This window comes from Lolium rigidum, chromosome 7 (genome assembly GCF_022539505.1).
Source record: "Lolium rigidum isolate FL_2022 chromosome 7, APGP_CSIRO_Lrig_0.1, whole genome shotgun sequence".
Lineage (NCBI taxonomy): Eukaryota > Viridiplantae > Streptophyta > Magnoliopsida > Poales > Poaceae > Lolium > Lolium rigidum.
Window position 1 is genome coordinate 22,294,572 of NC_061514.1, and position 18,361 is coordinate 22,312,932.

Sequence of the window (18,361 nt, forward strand, 5' to 3'; positions counted from 1 at the left end):
ACAAGCATCAATAAGTCTTGCATAAGAGTTAACTCATAAAGCAATAATTCAAAGTAAAAGCATTGAAGCAACACATAGGAAGATTAAGTTTCAGCGGTTGCTTTCAACTTATAACATGTATATCTCGTGGATATGGTCAACATAGAGTAATATAATAAGTGCAATATGCAAATATGTAGGAATTAATGCACAGTTCACACAAGTGTTTGCTTCTTGAGGTGGAGAGAAATAGGTGAACTGACTCAACATAAAAGTAAAAGAATGGTCCTTCAAAGAGGAAAGCATCGATTGCTATATTTGTGCTAGAGCTTTGATTTTGAAAACATGAAACAATTTTGTCAACGGTAGTAATAAAGCATATGTATCATGTAAATTATATCTTACAAGTTGCAAGCCTCATGCATAGTATACTAATAGTGCCCGCACCTTGTCCTAATTAGCTTGGACTACCGGGATCATCGCAATGCACATGTTTTAACCAAGTGTCACAATGGGGTACCTCTATGCCGCCTGTACAAAGGTCTAAGGAGAAAGCTCGCATTGGATTTCTCGCTATTGATTATTCTGAACTTAGACATCCATACCGGGACAACATAGACAACAGATAATGGACTCCTCTTTTATGCATAAGCATGTGGCAACAATTAATTTTCTCATATGAGATTGAGGATATATGTCCAAAACTGAAACTTCCACCATGGATCATGGCTTTAGTTAGCGGCCCAATGTTCTTCTCTAACAATATGCATGCTTAACCATAAGGTGGTAGATCTCTCTTACTTCGGACAAGACGAACATGCATAGCAACTCACATGAAATTCAACAAAGAGTAGTTGATGGCGTCCCCAGAGTGAACATGGTTATCGCACAACAAGCAACTTAATAAGAGATAAAGTGCGAAGTACATATTCAATACCACAATAGTTTTTAAGCTATTTGTCCCATGAGCTATATATTGCAAAGGTGAATGATGGAGTTTTAAAGGTAGCACTCAAGCAATTTACTTTGGAATGGCGGAGAAATACCATGTAGTAGGTAGGTATGGTGGACACAAATGGCATAGGGGTTGGCTCAAGGATTTTGGATGCATGAGAAGTATTCCCTCTCGATACAAGGTTTAGGCTAGCAAGGTTATTTTGAAACAAACACAAGGATGAACCGGTGCAGCAAAACTCACATAAAAGACATATTGTAAACATTATAAGACTCTACACCGTCTTCCTTGTTGTTCAAACTCAATACTAGAAATTATCTAGACCTTAGAGAGACCAAATATGCAAACCAAATTTTAGCATGCTCTATATATTTCTTCATTAATGGGTGCAAAGCATATGATGCAAGAGCTTAAACATGAGCACAACAATTGCCAAGTATCACATTATCCAAGACATTATAGCAATTTACTACATGTATCATTTTCCAATTCCAACCATATAACAATTTAACGAAGAAGAAACTTCGCCATGAATACTATGAGCTAAGAACACATGTGTTCATACGAACCAGCGGAGCGTGTCTCTCTCCCACACAAGCATGTATTTATTCAGAGAATGAAAATAACAAAACAAAAATAAAAGCACACAGACGCTCCAAGTAAAGTACATAAGATGTGACCGAATAAAAATATAGTTTCAAGGGAGGAACTCGATAAATTTGTCGATGAAGAAGGGGATGCCTTGGGCATCCCCAAGCTTAGATGCTTGAGTCTTCTTGAAATATGCAGGGATGAACCACCGGGGCATCCCCAAGCTTAGAGCTTTCACTCTCCTTGATCATAATATATCATCCTCCTCTCTTGACCCTTGAAAACTTCCTTCACACCAAACTCGAAACAAACTCATTAGAGGGTTAATGCATAATCAAAAACTCACGTGTTCAGAGGTGACACAATCATTCTTAACACTTCTGGACATTGCTCAAAGCTACTGGAAGTTAATGGAACAAAGAAATCCATCCCACATAGCAAAAGAGGCAATGCGAAATAAAAGGCAGAATCTGTCAAAACAGAACAGTCCATAAAGACGAATTTTATTGAGGCACCAGACTTGCTCAAATGAAAATTCTCAAATTGAATGAAAGTTGCGTACATATCTGAGGATCACTCACGTAAATTGGCATAATTTTCTGAGTTAGCTACGAGAGAATTTTGCCCAGATTCGTGACAGCAAAGAAATCTGAAACTGCGCAGTAATCCAAATCTAGTATGAACTTTACTATCAACGACTTTACTTGGCACAACAAAACACTAAACTAAGATAAGGAGAGGTTGCTACAGTAGTAAACAACTTCCAAGACACAAATATAAAACAAAGTACTGTAGCAAAATAACACATGGGTTATCTCCCAAGAAGTTCTTTCTTTATAGCCATTAAGATGGGCTCGAGCAGTTTTAATGATGCACTCGCAAGAAATAATATTTGAAGCAAAAGAGAGCATCAAGAGGCAAATTCAAAACACATTTAAGTCTAACATGCTTCCTATGCAAAGGAATCTTGTAAATAAACAAGTTCATGAAGAGCAAAGTAACAAGCATAGGAAGATAAAACAAGTGTAGCTTCAAAAATTTCAGCACATAGAGAGGTGTTTTAGTAACATGAAAATTTCTACAACCATATTTTCCTCTCTCATAATAACTTTCAGTAGCAACATGAGCAAACTCAACAATATAACTATCAAATGAAACATTCTTATCATGAGTCTTATGCATAAAATTATTACTACTCCCAACATAAGCATAATCAATTTTATTAGTAATAGTGGGAGCAAATTCAACAAAGTAGCTATCATTATTATTCACATCATCAAATATAGGAGGCACAGTATAATCACAATAAAATTTACTCTCCACAGTAGGCGGCACCAAAAGACCACTATCATTATAATCATCATATATGGGAGGCAAAGTATCATCAAAGAAAATTTTCTCCTCAATGCTTGGGGGACTAAAAAGATCATGAAAACCAGCTTCCCCAAGCTTAGAACTTTCTATATCATTATCAACAATGGTATTCAAAGTGTTCATACTAATATGTTCCATGGGTTTTTTAATTTTCGCATCAAACCATCCATGTCTTAAATCAGGAAATAGAATAAGAAGCTCATTTTTGTCCATTATGCCAAACTAGTGTAAACAAGAAACAAAAAGATGCAATTGCAGGATCTAAAGGAAATAGCTTTGAGTACTTACTGGCGCCGGAAAATAGCTTAGTAGCCGAGATCCGGAGTGTGAGTACCTTTTACCTTTCCTCCCCGGCAACGGCGCCGACAAATAGCTTGATGTCTACGCCCCTCCTTTTCCTCGTAGACAGGTGTTGGGCCTCCAAGAGCGAGAGGTTTGTAGAACAGCAGCAAGTTTTCCCTTAAGTGGATCACCCAAGGTTTATCGAACTCGGGGAGGAAGAGGTCAAAGATATCCCTCTCATGCAACCCTGCAACCACAAAGCAAGAAGTCTCTTGTGTCCCCAACACACCAAATAGGTGTACTAGTTCGGCGAAGAGATAGTGAAATACAGGTGGTATGAATAAGTATGAGCAGTAGCAACGGTGCCAGAAAATAGCTTGCTGGCGTGTAGTTGATGGTGGTAGTATTGCAGCGAGTAGTAACACGGTAAAACGAGTAAACAAGCAGACGATAGCGATATTTAGGAACAAGGCCTAGGGATTACACTTTCACTAGTGGACACTCTCAACATTGATCACATAATAGAATAGATAAATGCATACTCTACACTCTTGTTGGATGATGAACACATTGCGTAGGATTACACGAACCCTCAATGCCGGAGTTAACAAGCTCCACAATTCAATGTTCATATTTAAATAACCTTAGAGTGCATGAAAGATCAATTCGACTAAACCAAGTACTAACATAGTATGCACACTTGTCACCTTCATGCTATGTAGGAGGAATAATACACATCAATACTATCATAGCAATAGTTAACTTCATAATCTACAAGAGATCATAATCATAGCATAAACCAAGTACTAACACGGATGCACACACTTGTCACCATTACACCGTGCAGGAGGAATAAAACTACTTTAATAACATTGCTAGAGTAGCACATAGATAAATTGTGATACAAAACATATTGCAATCATAAAGAGATATAAATAAGCACTTCACTATGCCATTCATAACAATGAATAAGTATTCTGTGAAATATAGCCTAAGAGACCCACACGGTGCACACACTGTCACCTTTACACACGTGGGACAAGGAGTCTCCGGAGATCACATGAGTAAAATTCACTTGACTAGCATAATGACATCTAGATTACAAGCATCATCATATGAATCTCAATCATGTAAGGCAGCTCATGAGATTATTGTATTGAAGTACATAGGAGAGAGATGAACCACATAGCTACCGGTACAGCCCCGAGCCTCGATGGAGAACTACTCCCTCCTCATGGGAGCAGCAGCGGTGATGAAGATGGCGGTGGAGATGGCAGCGGTGTCGATGGAGAAGCCTTCCGGGGCACTTCCCCGTTCCGGCGGCGTGCCGGAACAGAGACTCCTGTCCCCCAGATCTTGGCTTCGCGATGGCGGCGGCTCTGGAAGGTTTCTGTGGGTTTCGTCGAACGTATCAGGGTTTTCGCGACGGAGGCTTTAAATAGGCGAAGAGGCGGCGTAGGAGGGCTGATAGGGTGGCCACACTATAGGGGGCGCGGCCCCCCCTTGGCCACGCCGGCCTAGGGTTTGGTGGCCCTGTGCCCCCTCTCTGGTGGTTCTCGTGTGTTCTGGATGCTTCCGGGCAAAATAGGAACCTGGGCGTTGATTTCGTCCGATTCCGAGAATATTTCGTTACTAGGATTTCTGAAACCAAAAACAGCAGAAAACAGACAACTAGCACTTCGGCATCTTGTTAATAGGTTAGTTCCAGAAAATGCACGAATATGACATAAAGTGTGCATAAAACATGTAGATATCATCAATAATGTGGCATGGAACACAAGAAATTATCGATACGTCGGAGACGTATCAGGCATCTCCATCGACACCACCGCCATCTTCATCGCCATTGCTGTCTCCCATGATGAGGAGGGAGTAGTTCTTCCCTGAGGCTAAGGGCTTTACCGGTAGCTATGTGGTTAATCTCTCTCTCATGTACCTCAATACAATGATCTCATGAGCTGCTTTACATGATTGAGATCCATATGATGAGCTTTATATCACTATTAATCTATGTGATACTCTAGTGATATTATTAAAGTAGTCTATTCCTCCTTCATGATGTAAAGGTGACGGTGTGTGCATCATGTAGTACTTGGCGTAGGTTATGATTGTAATCTCTTGTAGATTATGAAATTAACTATTACTATGATAGTATTGATGCAATCTATTCCCCCTTTCATAGCTATTGTTGACAGTGTGTATGCTATGTTAGTATTCGGTCTAAATTGCAACGGTCTATTACTATGCACTCTAGAGGTTACTTTAATATGAACTCCGGATTCACTCTCCACGGTGTAATGGTGACAGTGTGTGCATCGTGTGTGTTTCCTTTATGACGTTGTGGAGCTTGTTAACTCCGGCTTAAGGTGTGCTTTTGTAGCCCTACACAATGAATGGTGTTTGTTATCCAACAATAGAGTCTTTGAAAGTAGCATAAGAGAAGAGAAGTTATTTATTTATGTGATCATCGTTGAGAGTGTCCACTAGTGAAAGTATGATCCCTAGGCCTTGTTTCCAAATACTGCAAACATCGCTTGTTTACTGTTTTACTGCATCTTTACTTCCTGCAATATTACCACCATCTATACCACCTGTGTTTTACTATCTCTTCGCCGAACTAGTGCACCTATACATCGACAAGTGTATTAGGTGTGTTGGGGACACAAGAGACTTCTTGTATCTTAATTGCAGGGTTGCTTGAGAGGGATATCTCTGACCTCTACCTCCCTAAGTTCGATAAACCTTGGGTGATTCACTTAAGGAAAACTTGCTAATGTTCTACAAACCTCTGCTCTTGGAGGCCCAACACTGTCTACAGGAATAGAAGCGTGCGTAGACATCAAGCTATTTTTTGGCGCCGTTGCCGGGGATCTGAAGAAAAGTACACCACAGAGAATTGCCTCCCACGGCAACAAGCTATTTTCTGGCGCCGTTGCCCGGGAGGTAATGTAAAAGGTATTCACATCCTCCGACTACTAAGCTATTTCCTAGCACTGTTGCCGGTGTGTGAGTGCTCGAAGTTATTTCCTTTAGATCCTGCAATTATATCTTTTTGTTTCTTGTTTTCACTAGTTAGGCTTAATGGAAAACAACAACAAAATGAGAGATCTTTATGAACTTTATCTTGAATTAGGACATGATGTGTTTGAAGAGAGAATTAAAAAACCCATGGAACTTTATATGCATGCTAATGAGAATGTTATTAGTATGAATGCTTTGAACACCATTGTTGCTAATGCTATTGAAAATTCTAAGCTTGGGGAAGCTGGTTTTGATGAGCATGATATTTTTAGTCCCCCAAGTTTTGAGGAGAAAATTTTCTTTGATGATACTTTACCTCCTATTTATGATGATTATAATGATAGTGGTATTTTGGTGCCACATACTATGGAGGATAAATGTTATTATGATTATACCATGCCTGCAATTTATGATGATTGCAATGATGGTTATGATAGTTTTACTCCCACTATTACTAATAAAATTGATTATGCTTATGTGGAGAGTAATAATTTTATGCATGTAGCTCATGATAAGAATGTTTCATGTGATAGCTATATTGTTGAGTTTGTTCATGATGCTACTGAAAGTTATTATGAGAGAGGGAAACATGGTTATATGCATCTTAATAATATTAAGTTTCCCCTCTTTGTGTTGAGAATCTTGAAGTTGCGCTTGTGTTGCCTTCCTACGCTTATTGCATTATGCTTACATGACTTGTTTATTTACAAGATTCCTTTTCATAGGAAGTGGGTTAGGCTTAAATGTGTTTTGAATTTGCTTCTTGATGCTCTATTTTACTTCAACTCTTATTTCTTGCGCGAGCATCATTAAAATTACTGAGCCCATCTTAATGGCTATAAAGAAAGCACTTCTTGGGAGACAACCCATGTTTTATTTTGCTACTGTTTTGTTGTGTCTTGGAAGTTGTTACTACTGTAGCAACCTCTCCTTATCTTTATTTTATTGCATTATTGTGCCAAGTAAAGTCTTTGATAGTAAGGTTGATACTAGATTTGGATTACTGCGCAGAAACAGATTTTTTACTGTCACGAAATTGAGCATCCCCGTCTGTAGGTAACTCAGAAAAATCTACCAATTTACGTGCGTGATCCTCAGATATGAACGCAACTTTCATTCAATTTGAGCTTTTTCATCTGAGCAAGTTAAGTGCCCCTGAAAAAATTGTCTTTACGGACTGTTCTGTTTTGACAGATTCTGCCTTTTATTTCGCATTGCCTCTTTTGCTATGTTGAATGGATTTCTTTGTTCCATTAACTTCCAGTAGCTTTGGGCAATGTCCATAAGTGTTAAGAATGATTGTGTTACCTCTGAACATGTGAATTTTTGATTATGCACTAACCCTCTAATGAGTTTGTTTTGAGTTTGGTGTGGAGGAAGTTTTCAAGGGTCAAGAGAGGAGGATGATATATTATGATCAAGAAGAGTGAAAAGTCTAAGCTTGGGGATGCCCCCGTGGTTCATCCCTGCATATTTCAAGAAGACTCAAACGTCTAAGCTTGGGGATGCCCAAGGCATCCCCTTCTTCATCAACAACTTATCAGGTCATCTCTAGTGAAACTATATTTTTATTCCATCACATCTTATGTACTTTACTTGGAGCGTCTGTGTGTTTTTATTTTCGTTTTGTTATTTTCATTCTCTGAATAAATTCATACTTGTGTGGGAGAGAGACACGCTCCGCTTTTTCATATGAACACTAGTGTTCTTCGCTTTTACTTTTAATGTTCATGGCGAAGGTTGAAACTGCTTCGTTCATTGTTATTTGGTTGGAAACAGAAAATGCTTCATGTGGTAAATGGTATATGGCCTTGAATAATTTGATACTTGGCAATTGTTTTGAGCTCTCTTAGATTATGTTTAAGCTCTTGCATCATGTACTTTGCACCTATTAATGAAGAACTACCATAGAGCTTGTTGAAATTTGGTTTGCATGATTGGTCTCTCTAAAGTCTAGATATTTTCTGGTGAAGTGTTTGAACAACAAGGAAGACGAGTGTAGAGTCTTATAATGCTTGCAATATGTTCTTATGTAAGTTTTGTCTGTACCGGTTCATACTTGTGTTTGCTTCAAACAACCTTGCTAGCCAAAGCCTTGTACTGAGAGGGAATACTTCTCGTGCATCCAAATCCTTGAGCCAAAACCTATGCCATTTGTGTCCACCATACCTACCTACTATGTGGTATTTCTCTGCCATTCCAAAGTAAATTGCTTGAGTGCTACCTTTAAAATTTCATTCTTTGTCTTTGCAATATATAGCTCATGGGAAAATAGCTTAAAAACTATTGTGGTATTGAATATGTTGCTATGTATCTTATTTCTTATAAGTTGCTTGTTGAGCGGTAACCATGTTTCTGGGGACGCCATCAATTTTTACACCTTTGTTGAATATCATGTGTGTTGCTATGCATGTTCGTCTTGTCTGAAGTAAGGGTGATTTATCATGATCAAACGGTTTGAGTATGCATATTGTTAGAGAAGAACATTGGGCCGCTAACTAAAGCCATGAATCATGGTGGAAGTTTCAGTTTGGACACCAATCCTCAATCTCTTATGAGAATATTATCTATTGTTGAATGCTTATGCATTAAAGAGGAGTCCATTATCTGTTTTCTATGTTGTCCCGGTATGGATGTCTAAGTTGAGAATAATCAAAAGCGAGAAATCCAATGCGAACTTTCTCCTTAGACCTTTGTACGGGCGGCATAGAGGTACCCCTTTGTGACACTTGGTTGAAACATATGTTATGCAATGATAATCCATGTAAATCCAAGCTAATTAGGACAAGGTGCGAGCACTATTGGTATTCTATGCATGAGGCTTGCAACTTATAAGATATATTATGCATAACACATATGAATTATTACTACCGTTGACAAAATTGTTTCTATGTTTTCAAAATAAAAGCTCTAGCACAAAATTAGTAATCCATGCTTCCCTCTGCGAAGGGCCTTTCTTTTACTTTATGTTGAGTCAGTTTACCTACTTCTTTCCATCTTAGAAGGAAACACTTATGTCAACTGTGCATTGATTCTTATATGCTTACTTATTGAACTTGTTATATTACTTTATGTTGACAACTATCCATGAGATATACATGTTACAAGTTGAAAGCAATTGCTGAAACTTAATCATCCTTTGTGTTGCTTCAGTGCCTTCTACTTTGAATCTATTGCTTTATGAGTTAACTCTTATGCAAGACTTATTGATGCTTGTCTTGAAAGTACTATTCATGAAAAGTCTTTGCTATATGATTCAGTTGTTTAGTCATCATCTTTACTATTGCTTCGAATCGCTTCATTCACTTCATATGCTTTACAATAGTATTGATCAAGATTATGTTGGTAGCATGTCACTTAAGAAATTATCCTTGTTATCGTTTACTTACTCGAGGGCGAGTAGGAACTAAGCTTGGGGATGCTTGATACGTCTCCAACGTATCTATAATTTCTTATGTTCCATGCTAGTTTTATGACAATACCTACATGTTTTATTCATACTTTATATCGTTTTGATGCATTTTCCGGAACTAACCTATTAACAAGATGCCGAAGCGCCAGTTCTGTTTTGTGCTGTTTTTGGTTTCAGAAATCCTACACAGGAAACATTCTCGGAATTGGACGAAATTAACGCCCAGGGTCTTATTTTTCCACGAAGCTTCCAGAAGACCGAAGGGGATACGAAGTGGGGCCACGAGGTGGCGACACCACAAGGCGGCGTGACCAAGGAGGGGCCCGCGCCGCCCTATGGTGTGGGCCCCCCGGGCGCCCCCCGACTCTGCCCTTCCGCCTATATATTACCTCCGTCGCGAAAACCATAAGGAGAGAAGCCACGGGACGGGAAAAGTTACGCAGCCGCCGCCATCGCGAAGCCAAGTTCGGGGGACAGAAGTCTCTGTTCCGGCACGCCGCCGGGACGGGGAATTGCCCCCGGAAAGCATCTCCATCGACACCACCGCCATCTTCATCGCCATTGCTGTCTCCCATGATGAGGAGGGAGTATTTCTTCCCCGAGGCTAAGGGCTTTACCGGTAGCTATGTGGTTAATCTCTATCTCATGTACCTCAATACAATGATCTCATGAGCTGCTTTACATGATTGAGATCCATATGATGAGCTTTGTATCACTATTAATCTATGTGCTACTCTAGTGATGTTATTAAAGTAGTCTATTCCTCCTTCATGATGTAAAGGTGACGGTGTGTGCATCATGTAGTACTTGGCGTAGGTTATGATTGTAATCTTTTGTAGATTATGAAATTAACTATTACTATGATAGTATTGATGCGATCTATTCCCCCTTTCATAGCTATTGTTGACATTGTGTATGCTATGTTAGTACTCAGTCTAAATTGCAACGGTCTATTACTATGCACTCTAGAGGTTACTTTAATATGAACTCCGGATTCACTCTCCACGGTGTAATGGTGACAGTGTGTGTATCGTGTGTGTTTCCTTTATGACGTTGTGGAGCTTGTTAACTCCGGCTTGAGGTGTGCTTTTGTAGCCCTACACAATGAATGGTGTTTGTTATCCAACAATAGAGTCTTTGAAAGTAGCATAAGAGAAGAGAAGTTATTTATTTATGTGATCATTGTTGAGAGTGTCCACTAGTGAAAGTATGATCCCTAGGCCTTGTTTCCAAATACTGCAAACATCGCTTGTTTACTGTTTTACTGCATCTTTACTTCCTGCAATATTACCACCATCTATACCACCTGTGTTTTACTATCTCTTCGCCGAACTAGTGCACCTATACATCACAAGTGTATTAGGTGTGTTGGGGACACAAGAGACTTCTTGTATCTTAATTGCAGGGTTGCTTGAGAGGGATATCTCCTCTACCTCCCTGAGTTCGATAAACCTTGGGTGATTCACTTAAGGGAAACTTGCTGCTGTTCTACAAACCTCTGCTCTTGGAGGCCCAACACTGTCTACAGGAATAGAAGCGTGCGTAGACATCAGCCATGTCATAACACAAGACAAACAGTTATACATTTTGAAGCTATCATCGATCCAACATTTGGCTGCTAGCAATCAAATTTAGGCTCGGAGTCTGGTGGGACAAGGACCATCGTCAAAAGGAACAAAAACCACCACGAAACGTACGTGTCCTTCTGGAGCCGAGGACAAGGAAGCAGCTATCGAAGGAATATCTTTCCATTTCATTGAGCTCTCCTTGATGGACCTTCTGGAGCCGAGAAAAAGAAAGCAACTATCGAAGGAATATCTTTCCCTTTCATTGAGATCTCCTTGATGGAGAAGGAGCAACTGACATTTCCTTCGACAGAGTTGGCCCTTCGACTTCAGCCGTCACTTCTTTTCTAGAGCTGGTCTTTGCCTTCTTCGAGGATGGAGTAGTTATTTCTCCTTCATCCCTACATGAACATATCCAGGCTACGTCAGTAACATGGATGGAAAGATATCGATTACTTCAAAAAGACAAGAACAAGTGAAAACACTTAGGATTTGAAGAGTAGCTCATCCTCATCGGCAAAGCCGCCTGATGGCCTCTTCAGCGGTTGACGCCTCAGGAGCTGCACCAACAAAAGGAATACAATCAGCATCATCGTCGTTTTGGCTGCTAGGAATCGACTCTGTTGTATCATCTAAATCATCAAAGGTTGCCCCTCGATGCTCGATGATAAAGGTTCATGCAGCGTCTTACCTTGATGTTTTCCTCAATATCTCTTGCTGCTTCGTCATCCTCAGGATTTTTTCTAGTTTCGGATGCAGGAGGATAGCACCTTGAAATGGTAGAGGCATGGGGTCGTGAGGGCTGAAATATGGCAGGAAGAAAATGGCGAGAAACCAAGACGGAAGCAAACAATGTGAAAATAAAGAGGGGAGAATCGAATGGAAGGGCTCTTTGCCGTGTCTACGGCCATTACACGTGCAAAGCCTGTTTTTGCGGAGTGTATTCTGAATAAACATGGCAAAGATTTGTGCGGGGTGCTCTCGACAACACGTGGAGAAAATGGCGGAAATCAAACCTCTCGCATGGGAAGAGACAAGGTGATGTGGCCATAACTCTTTGCCGAGTGTTTGTTAGGGGACCTTCGGCAAAGCCATGTCATCGTAGAGGCTCCATGAAGGGCGGCCACCAAGGCCATGTGTCCCAGAACTTTACCGTGCGTCATCCCTTGTCGTGTGTTTTCTTGTCTCCTTGTTGTGTCAATTTCGTTTTCGTGTCTATGTTTCTCAGCGTGCCGTGACTAGAATTTACGGTGTGTTTTCAATATCGTTGCCGTGATCATAACCTTATCGTGTGTTGCTTCCCAAGTAGACCCAATTTTTTTTGTCGAGTTCCACGGAATGTTGCACATGCCACAGAGTGCGGAATACAACACGGGAACGGCATTTTTTCCCAGTAGTGCATACAAAGTACAAGTTCGATTTTGGGAAAAAACATACAGTCTTGATAAGCGTCAACATGTAAAGCGAATGGAGGTGAGTCCTCTCAACCATCATTAGCGAGCTTATATCATACGTCTCGCGTAAAAGTTGTCTTCTTTAGTACGTACACAAAAAAGAGTAGTATCCAGTATGTTTGGCACAGGATCGAAGAGACATCCACTTAGCAGGACACTGCAAATGATGATCCATTTAGGAGGACACTGCAAATGATGATCAATTCTGCAAACGTCGATGTCACTTTTGGCAACCGCATCACTCCCCTCACGTGAACCTCTATTTTCCTCCGGAGAGGGAGGAGACGGAGGCCCAAACCTGGAGAAGAACGTTGGGTCATTTACTAGTGGTGTGGCTGGTCCATAGCTGGAGTAGATCTTTGGGTCATTTACGCTCATATCTGGAGAAGATCGTTGGGTCATTTAGTAGTGGTATACTGATGTGGCTGGCCTATATCTGGAGAAGATCATTGGGTCATTTATTAGTGGTATACTGCTGTGGCTCGGCTATTATCTAGCAAGATGCAAATATATATCACAAACGATTTGGTCATTTACTAGTGTGGCTAGCCCATAGCTGAAGAAGATCCTTGAACCATTTATTTGGTGTGTCTCGGCTATGATCCATCAAGAGACAAATAAATACTTGTACGTAGTGCCTCCACCTATCAGGATAGGACATTACAAATGATGATCAATTCTGCAAACGTCCATGCCACTTTTGGCAACCGCATCACTCTCTTCGACGTGAACCACTATTTGCCTACGCGAGAGAGGAGCTGGAGGCACATAAAGGGAGAAGAAGGTTCGAGCATTTACTAGCGGTGTGGCTGGCCAATATCTGGAGAAGATCTTTGGGTCATTTGTTAGTGGTGTACTGGTGTGGCTCGGCTATGATCCAGCAAGAGACAAATAAATATCAAAAACGATTCGGTCATTTACTAGTGTGGCTGGCCCATATTACTGGTGTGGCTCGGCTATGATCTAGCAAGAGGCAAATAAATATCACAAACGATTCGGTCATTTACTAGTGTGGATAGCCCATATTACTGGTGTGGCTAGGCTATGATCCAGCAAGAGACAAATAAATATCACAAACGATTCGGTCATTTACTAGTGTGGCTAACCCATAGCTAAAAAAAGATCCTTGGACCATTTATTCCTGGTGTACTGGTGTGGCTCGGCTAAGATCGAGTAAGAGGCAAATAAATACCACCACCTGAGCTGGCTTTCCTAAATTGAGACTAGGTTTTTCCTTTATAAGCGGTTGCATCCAGAGCCACAACACAAGCACAAGTACAGCAAACAAGCAAGGTTCAAAAAGCTGCAGCGAACAAGCATGATGAACGCCCAAGCTCTAGCTTCCTCGCCTTTCCATGCCCACCTCGCCAACACCAATGTCCATTCACGACGCCCCCTGGTTGCGCTACGCCGTCGACCCCTCCCAACTCACCAAAAACTGACCACAGTACTGTACCCAATGGCCCCCCATGCCACTGCCGCCGCCGCCATTGGTGGGAAGGTGGAGAAAGCCACCGATCGCTTCCACGTGATGGATTTCCACCACGTCGAGTTTTGGTGCGCCGATGCCGCCTCGGCCGCCGCACGGTTCTCCTTCGGGCTCGGCGTGCCACTCGCCGCTCAGTCCGACCTCTCCACGGGGAACACTGCGCACGCCTCACGCCTACTACGCGCACGCTCGGGCTCTCTCTCCTTCCTCTTCACCGCGCCGTACGCGCCGCACGTCGCCGACTCGGCAACCACCGCGTCCCTGCCGTCCTTCTCGGCGGACGCCGCGCGGCGCTTCACGGGCACCCACGGCGGGCTGGCCGTGCGTGCCGTGGCCGTCCGCGTCGCCGACGCGGCCGAGGCCTTCGTCGCGAGCGTGGACGCCGGAGCGCGGCCAGCCTGCGCCCCGACTGACCTCGGCCACGGGTTTGGCTTCGCGGAGGTGGAGCTAGCCGGGGACAGCGTTCTCCGCTTCGTGAGCTACCCGGACGGCACGGACGTGTCCTTCCTGCCGGGGTTCCAGGACGTGGCGAGCGCCGGCGGGGCGCCGGACTTCGGGCTCACCCGGTTTGACCACGTGGACGTTAACATCCCGGAGCTGGCACCCGTCGCCGCCAATGTTGCCGGCTTCACCGGGTTCCACAAATTCTGGGAGTTCACCGCGGACGACGTGTGCCCGGAAGAGAGCGGGGTGAACGGCGTGGTGATCGCCAACAACTCCGAGAACGTGCTGCTCAGTATCTTGGAGCCGGTGCTCGGCACCAAGCTGCGGAGCCATGTCGAGACGTTCCTGGACCACCACGGTGGCCCGGGCATACAGCACCTGGCAATGACCAGCCACGACATCCTTGGCGCGCTCAGGAAAATCCGAGCTCGGTCCTCCATGGGCGGGTTTGAGCTCCTGCCGCCGCCGCCGGCCAGCTACTATGACGGTGTAAGGCAGCGCGCCGGGGACGTGCTGTCGGAAGAACAGATCAAGGAGTGCCAAGAGCTGGGCGTGCGGGTGGACAGAGGGTATGACGACGGAGTTGTGCTCCAAGTCTTCACCAAACCGGCGGGAGACAGGTGCGTTCATTTTTCATGCTCACCAAATCCTCTGAATTCCTAACCAAAACTCTTTCAAGATTAAATCTCGTACGTCTTCTCCCTCTTATATATATTCAGGCCAACCTTACTGTTAGAGTTTATCCAAAGAATCGGGTGCATGGTCAAGGACGAGAACCAGCAGGAATACCAGAGAGGTGGATGTGGCGGGTTTGCCAAAGGGAACGTTTCTGAACTCATCAAGGACATTGAGGACAATAATAATAAGACTATCGATGCTCTCGCAAGCCAGGCTTGATGACAATACAAGATGATGCACCCGGTACTATTACTGCTAGATCATACCTGGCGCCTTGCTGCGGGAACGCACAAGTATATCTTTAGAAAATAATTGGGTGCAACTGATAATAAGAGCCAAACTTATCATATTTTATCAAGTAATTTCAGCATTTTCGAGTACTCCCCCCCCTTTTTTGAATTTGAGTGTTTCGTGAACAAGTGTATTAACAATGTACCAGATCGAGAACCATTTTATTATTTTACTCATAGTTACCAACGGACATATTTCAGAGAAGATTACCGAATAAGCATTTCAAATACGCACAATACCCCTAGGTTGCCAGTCTCTTTTTTTTGTGAAGAAACAGACTCTGAAAATTATGTACAGACTCTGAAAGAACATAAAGTCGTACCAAACTTTATAATTGGTTGGCACCAACAAATAGTTAACCTGTAATGGGTCTAACAACAAAGGAAACCACCTATTTGAATTGGGATATTTTAATTAGGATACAATTAACCATCCACGTATGTTTAAGTAATTAACATGGTATATAAATTGGATGTGCTCAAACCAATATAGAGTAGTCAGAAGGTGGCAAAAGAATGGCACCACACTTCACCATCTACTTGTCGGAAGCAATGTGGAATATTTTGAAATATCATATAGCTAGGTAAGATGAATTACACAAAGAACTATGAGGAAATGGTGCTAATTATCTCTAATTCAATACAAAACCTATTTGTTGCTCCCGGCCAATCCATCGTACATTCATGCACCTAGAAGTAAATATTAGCATGTTAAATATCCCTATTAAGTGCTAACGCGGACTTTTAGCTCTCGGGTGCTACACACCCCCATACACCCCCAAAATTGTAGTAATTTAAAAAAGCCAAAAAATTAAACTTCCTGTAAACCAAGGATGATCAAGTTCGTACTTGTAAAAAAAATGTTTGGAAAAGAAATGATTCTCATGGTCTTCAGGGCATTTTTTATGGAAAATAGTATAAAGTAAATAATACTTGGTCATGGGGTGTTTTGAGTTTGTTTTTTTACTCAGGATACAATGAAAGTAATTCCGTAGGGAAATATTTATATACAAGTACAATATCTGATCATTTTTTATTTAAGAAAAGTTCAATTTTTTAACCTTTTATTTTTTTATTTTTCAAAGTATGGGGGATACTGGAGCAGAGCAAGGACACATATGGTGTAGAAATTAGGAAAACGCTTGCTATCCACCGACCAATCTAGCGCTAGCGATCGGTCATGCTGACGCGGCGTCTATGGTCTTCCTTCCTCCGCGTAGGTCGCGCTATGGCTGGGTCAACTTGCTCGCTGTTGTTGGCTTGTCGCATGTGTCCGCCCTGCTCCCCTGCTCCCCTGCCATTTTTGCGCGTGCCCCGTTATCACGAGCTCTATGCATGTTGGATCAGTGTTGCTCGCTGGAGTAATTAGCATGCAGGCTCACGCTAGCTAGCTTTTTGATGTTCTTTGTTCTTTGGTACCGTATCTTCACACAAAACTTAGGGCGGACAAAAAATTTTCTAGGAGATAAAACAAGGAACACGTGTAAGCCTTTTGTTGTGAAATCACCTCGCAGATGTTTACTGCAAATTAGTGTTCCTCTCGGATTCAAGTTTCAGCGTTCTCTTGGATTCTTTGATAATTTCAAAATGATGCAAATACATGGTTGTTGTAATCTTCTGTGATTTTTGTTGAAACTTAATATTTACAACTTTTTATTGATTTATGGAGTTGGCTAGATTTTATTGTTGACTATTGTTGTAAACAGCCAAATTTGTTGTTGTAATCGCTGTTGACTATTGTTGTAAATAGTCAACAATTTTATTGGATTTTTTGTTATTTATTTTTGCTAATATCCAAGTGATTGTTTCTTGTTGTAACTATCTATGATTTTTATTGTAATAAGTGGTGGTTTTTGTTGTGGAACAATCTACTCCGTAGAGCAAATATATTGTTTCTTAATTACTTTCAACGATTAAAACACATGATTTTTGTTGTTGTAGTAGTTTGTGATTTCTGTTAAAATAGATTGTGATTTTTGTTGGGAATGAATCTATAGCCAAAATGTTGTTACTTAATCACTTTGTTTGTGCTTCAAAATTAATTGGATTCTTTTGTTGTAATCATTTGTAATTATTATTAAAATAATTAGGAATTGATGTTGTAAATCAATCTGCAAAAAATGTTGTTTTATCCACTGTTATATGGAAATTTCTGTAATTGATTTTTAAGAAATGTTGTTTCTAAAATATGTTGGAAAACGTTTTGCAATAGTGTACTTCGTAACATTGCCGTAATGAATTTTAGCAATGAGGTTTCTAGTGGAATTCCATGCACTAGCTAAGCTAGAAGAAGCTTAGCACTCTGGCTAAGACATGCATGCATTAGCTACCAACGTGCCTAGCTAGGCTGCTTCCGTGCATGCGCATCATCATCGAGGAGAAAATCCGTGTAGCTGCAGATGTGAAAGCGACGTTCCGAATTGATTCTCCAGCATGCAGAGGCAAGTGATCCGGGACCAGCGTGGGACAACAATGTGAAAGTGACGTGGCGAGGAAGCGACCTTTTCAGAAGCGGAACTGAAAGCGATGTTTCGATCGGTAGTACATCCAACGGCTCTAGGTACGACCGATTTTTAAGCCGATATCCGGCGACCGACGCCTAGCGCGTCCCTAGAAATTAACACGTTGAGCTACTGGAAGGCACATACACTGAAACATAGTACTTTCAGGCAAACCAGCCAACTGGAAAACATTGCCTTATCTTCAAAAATTAGGCTATTACTGGATAACCAACAAACCAATGATTTGATTGTTTTTGTCAAGCATGATTGAATAACAGAAACAAGAACATAGATGGAATAATAGAACTTGTACATGTATATGTGGG

General features: G+C 41.7%; 1 protein-coding gene across 1 annotated transcript; it reads left to right on the plus strand.

The window, feature by feature from the left end:
- The first annotated feature begins 14,092 nt into the window (after nucleotides 1-14,092).
- Nucleotides 14,093-15,463, plus strand: LOC124671014 (4-hydroxyphenylpyruvate dioxygenase-like). The gene is made up of 2 exons (XM_047207460.1): nucleotides 14,093-15,186; nucleotides 15,286-15,463. The coding sequence occupies exons 1-2, from the start codon at nucleotides 14,093-14,095 to the stop codon at nucleotides 15,461-15,463; spliced, it is 1,272 nt and encodes a 423-aa protein (XP_047063416.1).
- Nucleotides 15,464-18,361: the final 2,898 nt, after the last annotated feature.

Bases quoted from the DNA above. Each gene is read 5' to 3' on its own strand.
- LOC124671014 (XM_047207460.1), top strand. From the start codon at position 14,093: ATGGCCCCCCATGCCACTGCCGCCGCCGCCATTGGTGGGAAGGTGGAG. The intron at 15,187-15,285 runs GTGCGTTCATTT...ATATATATTCAG, and splicing joins ACCAAACCGGCGGGAGACAG to GCCAACCTTACTGTTAGAGT.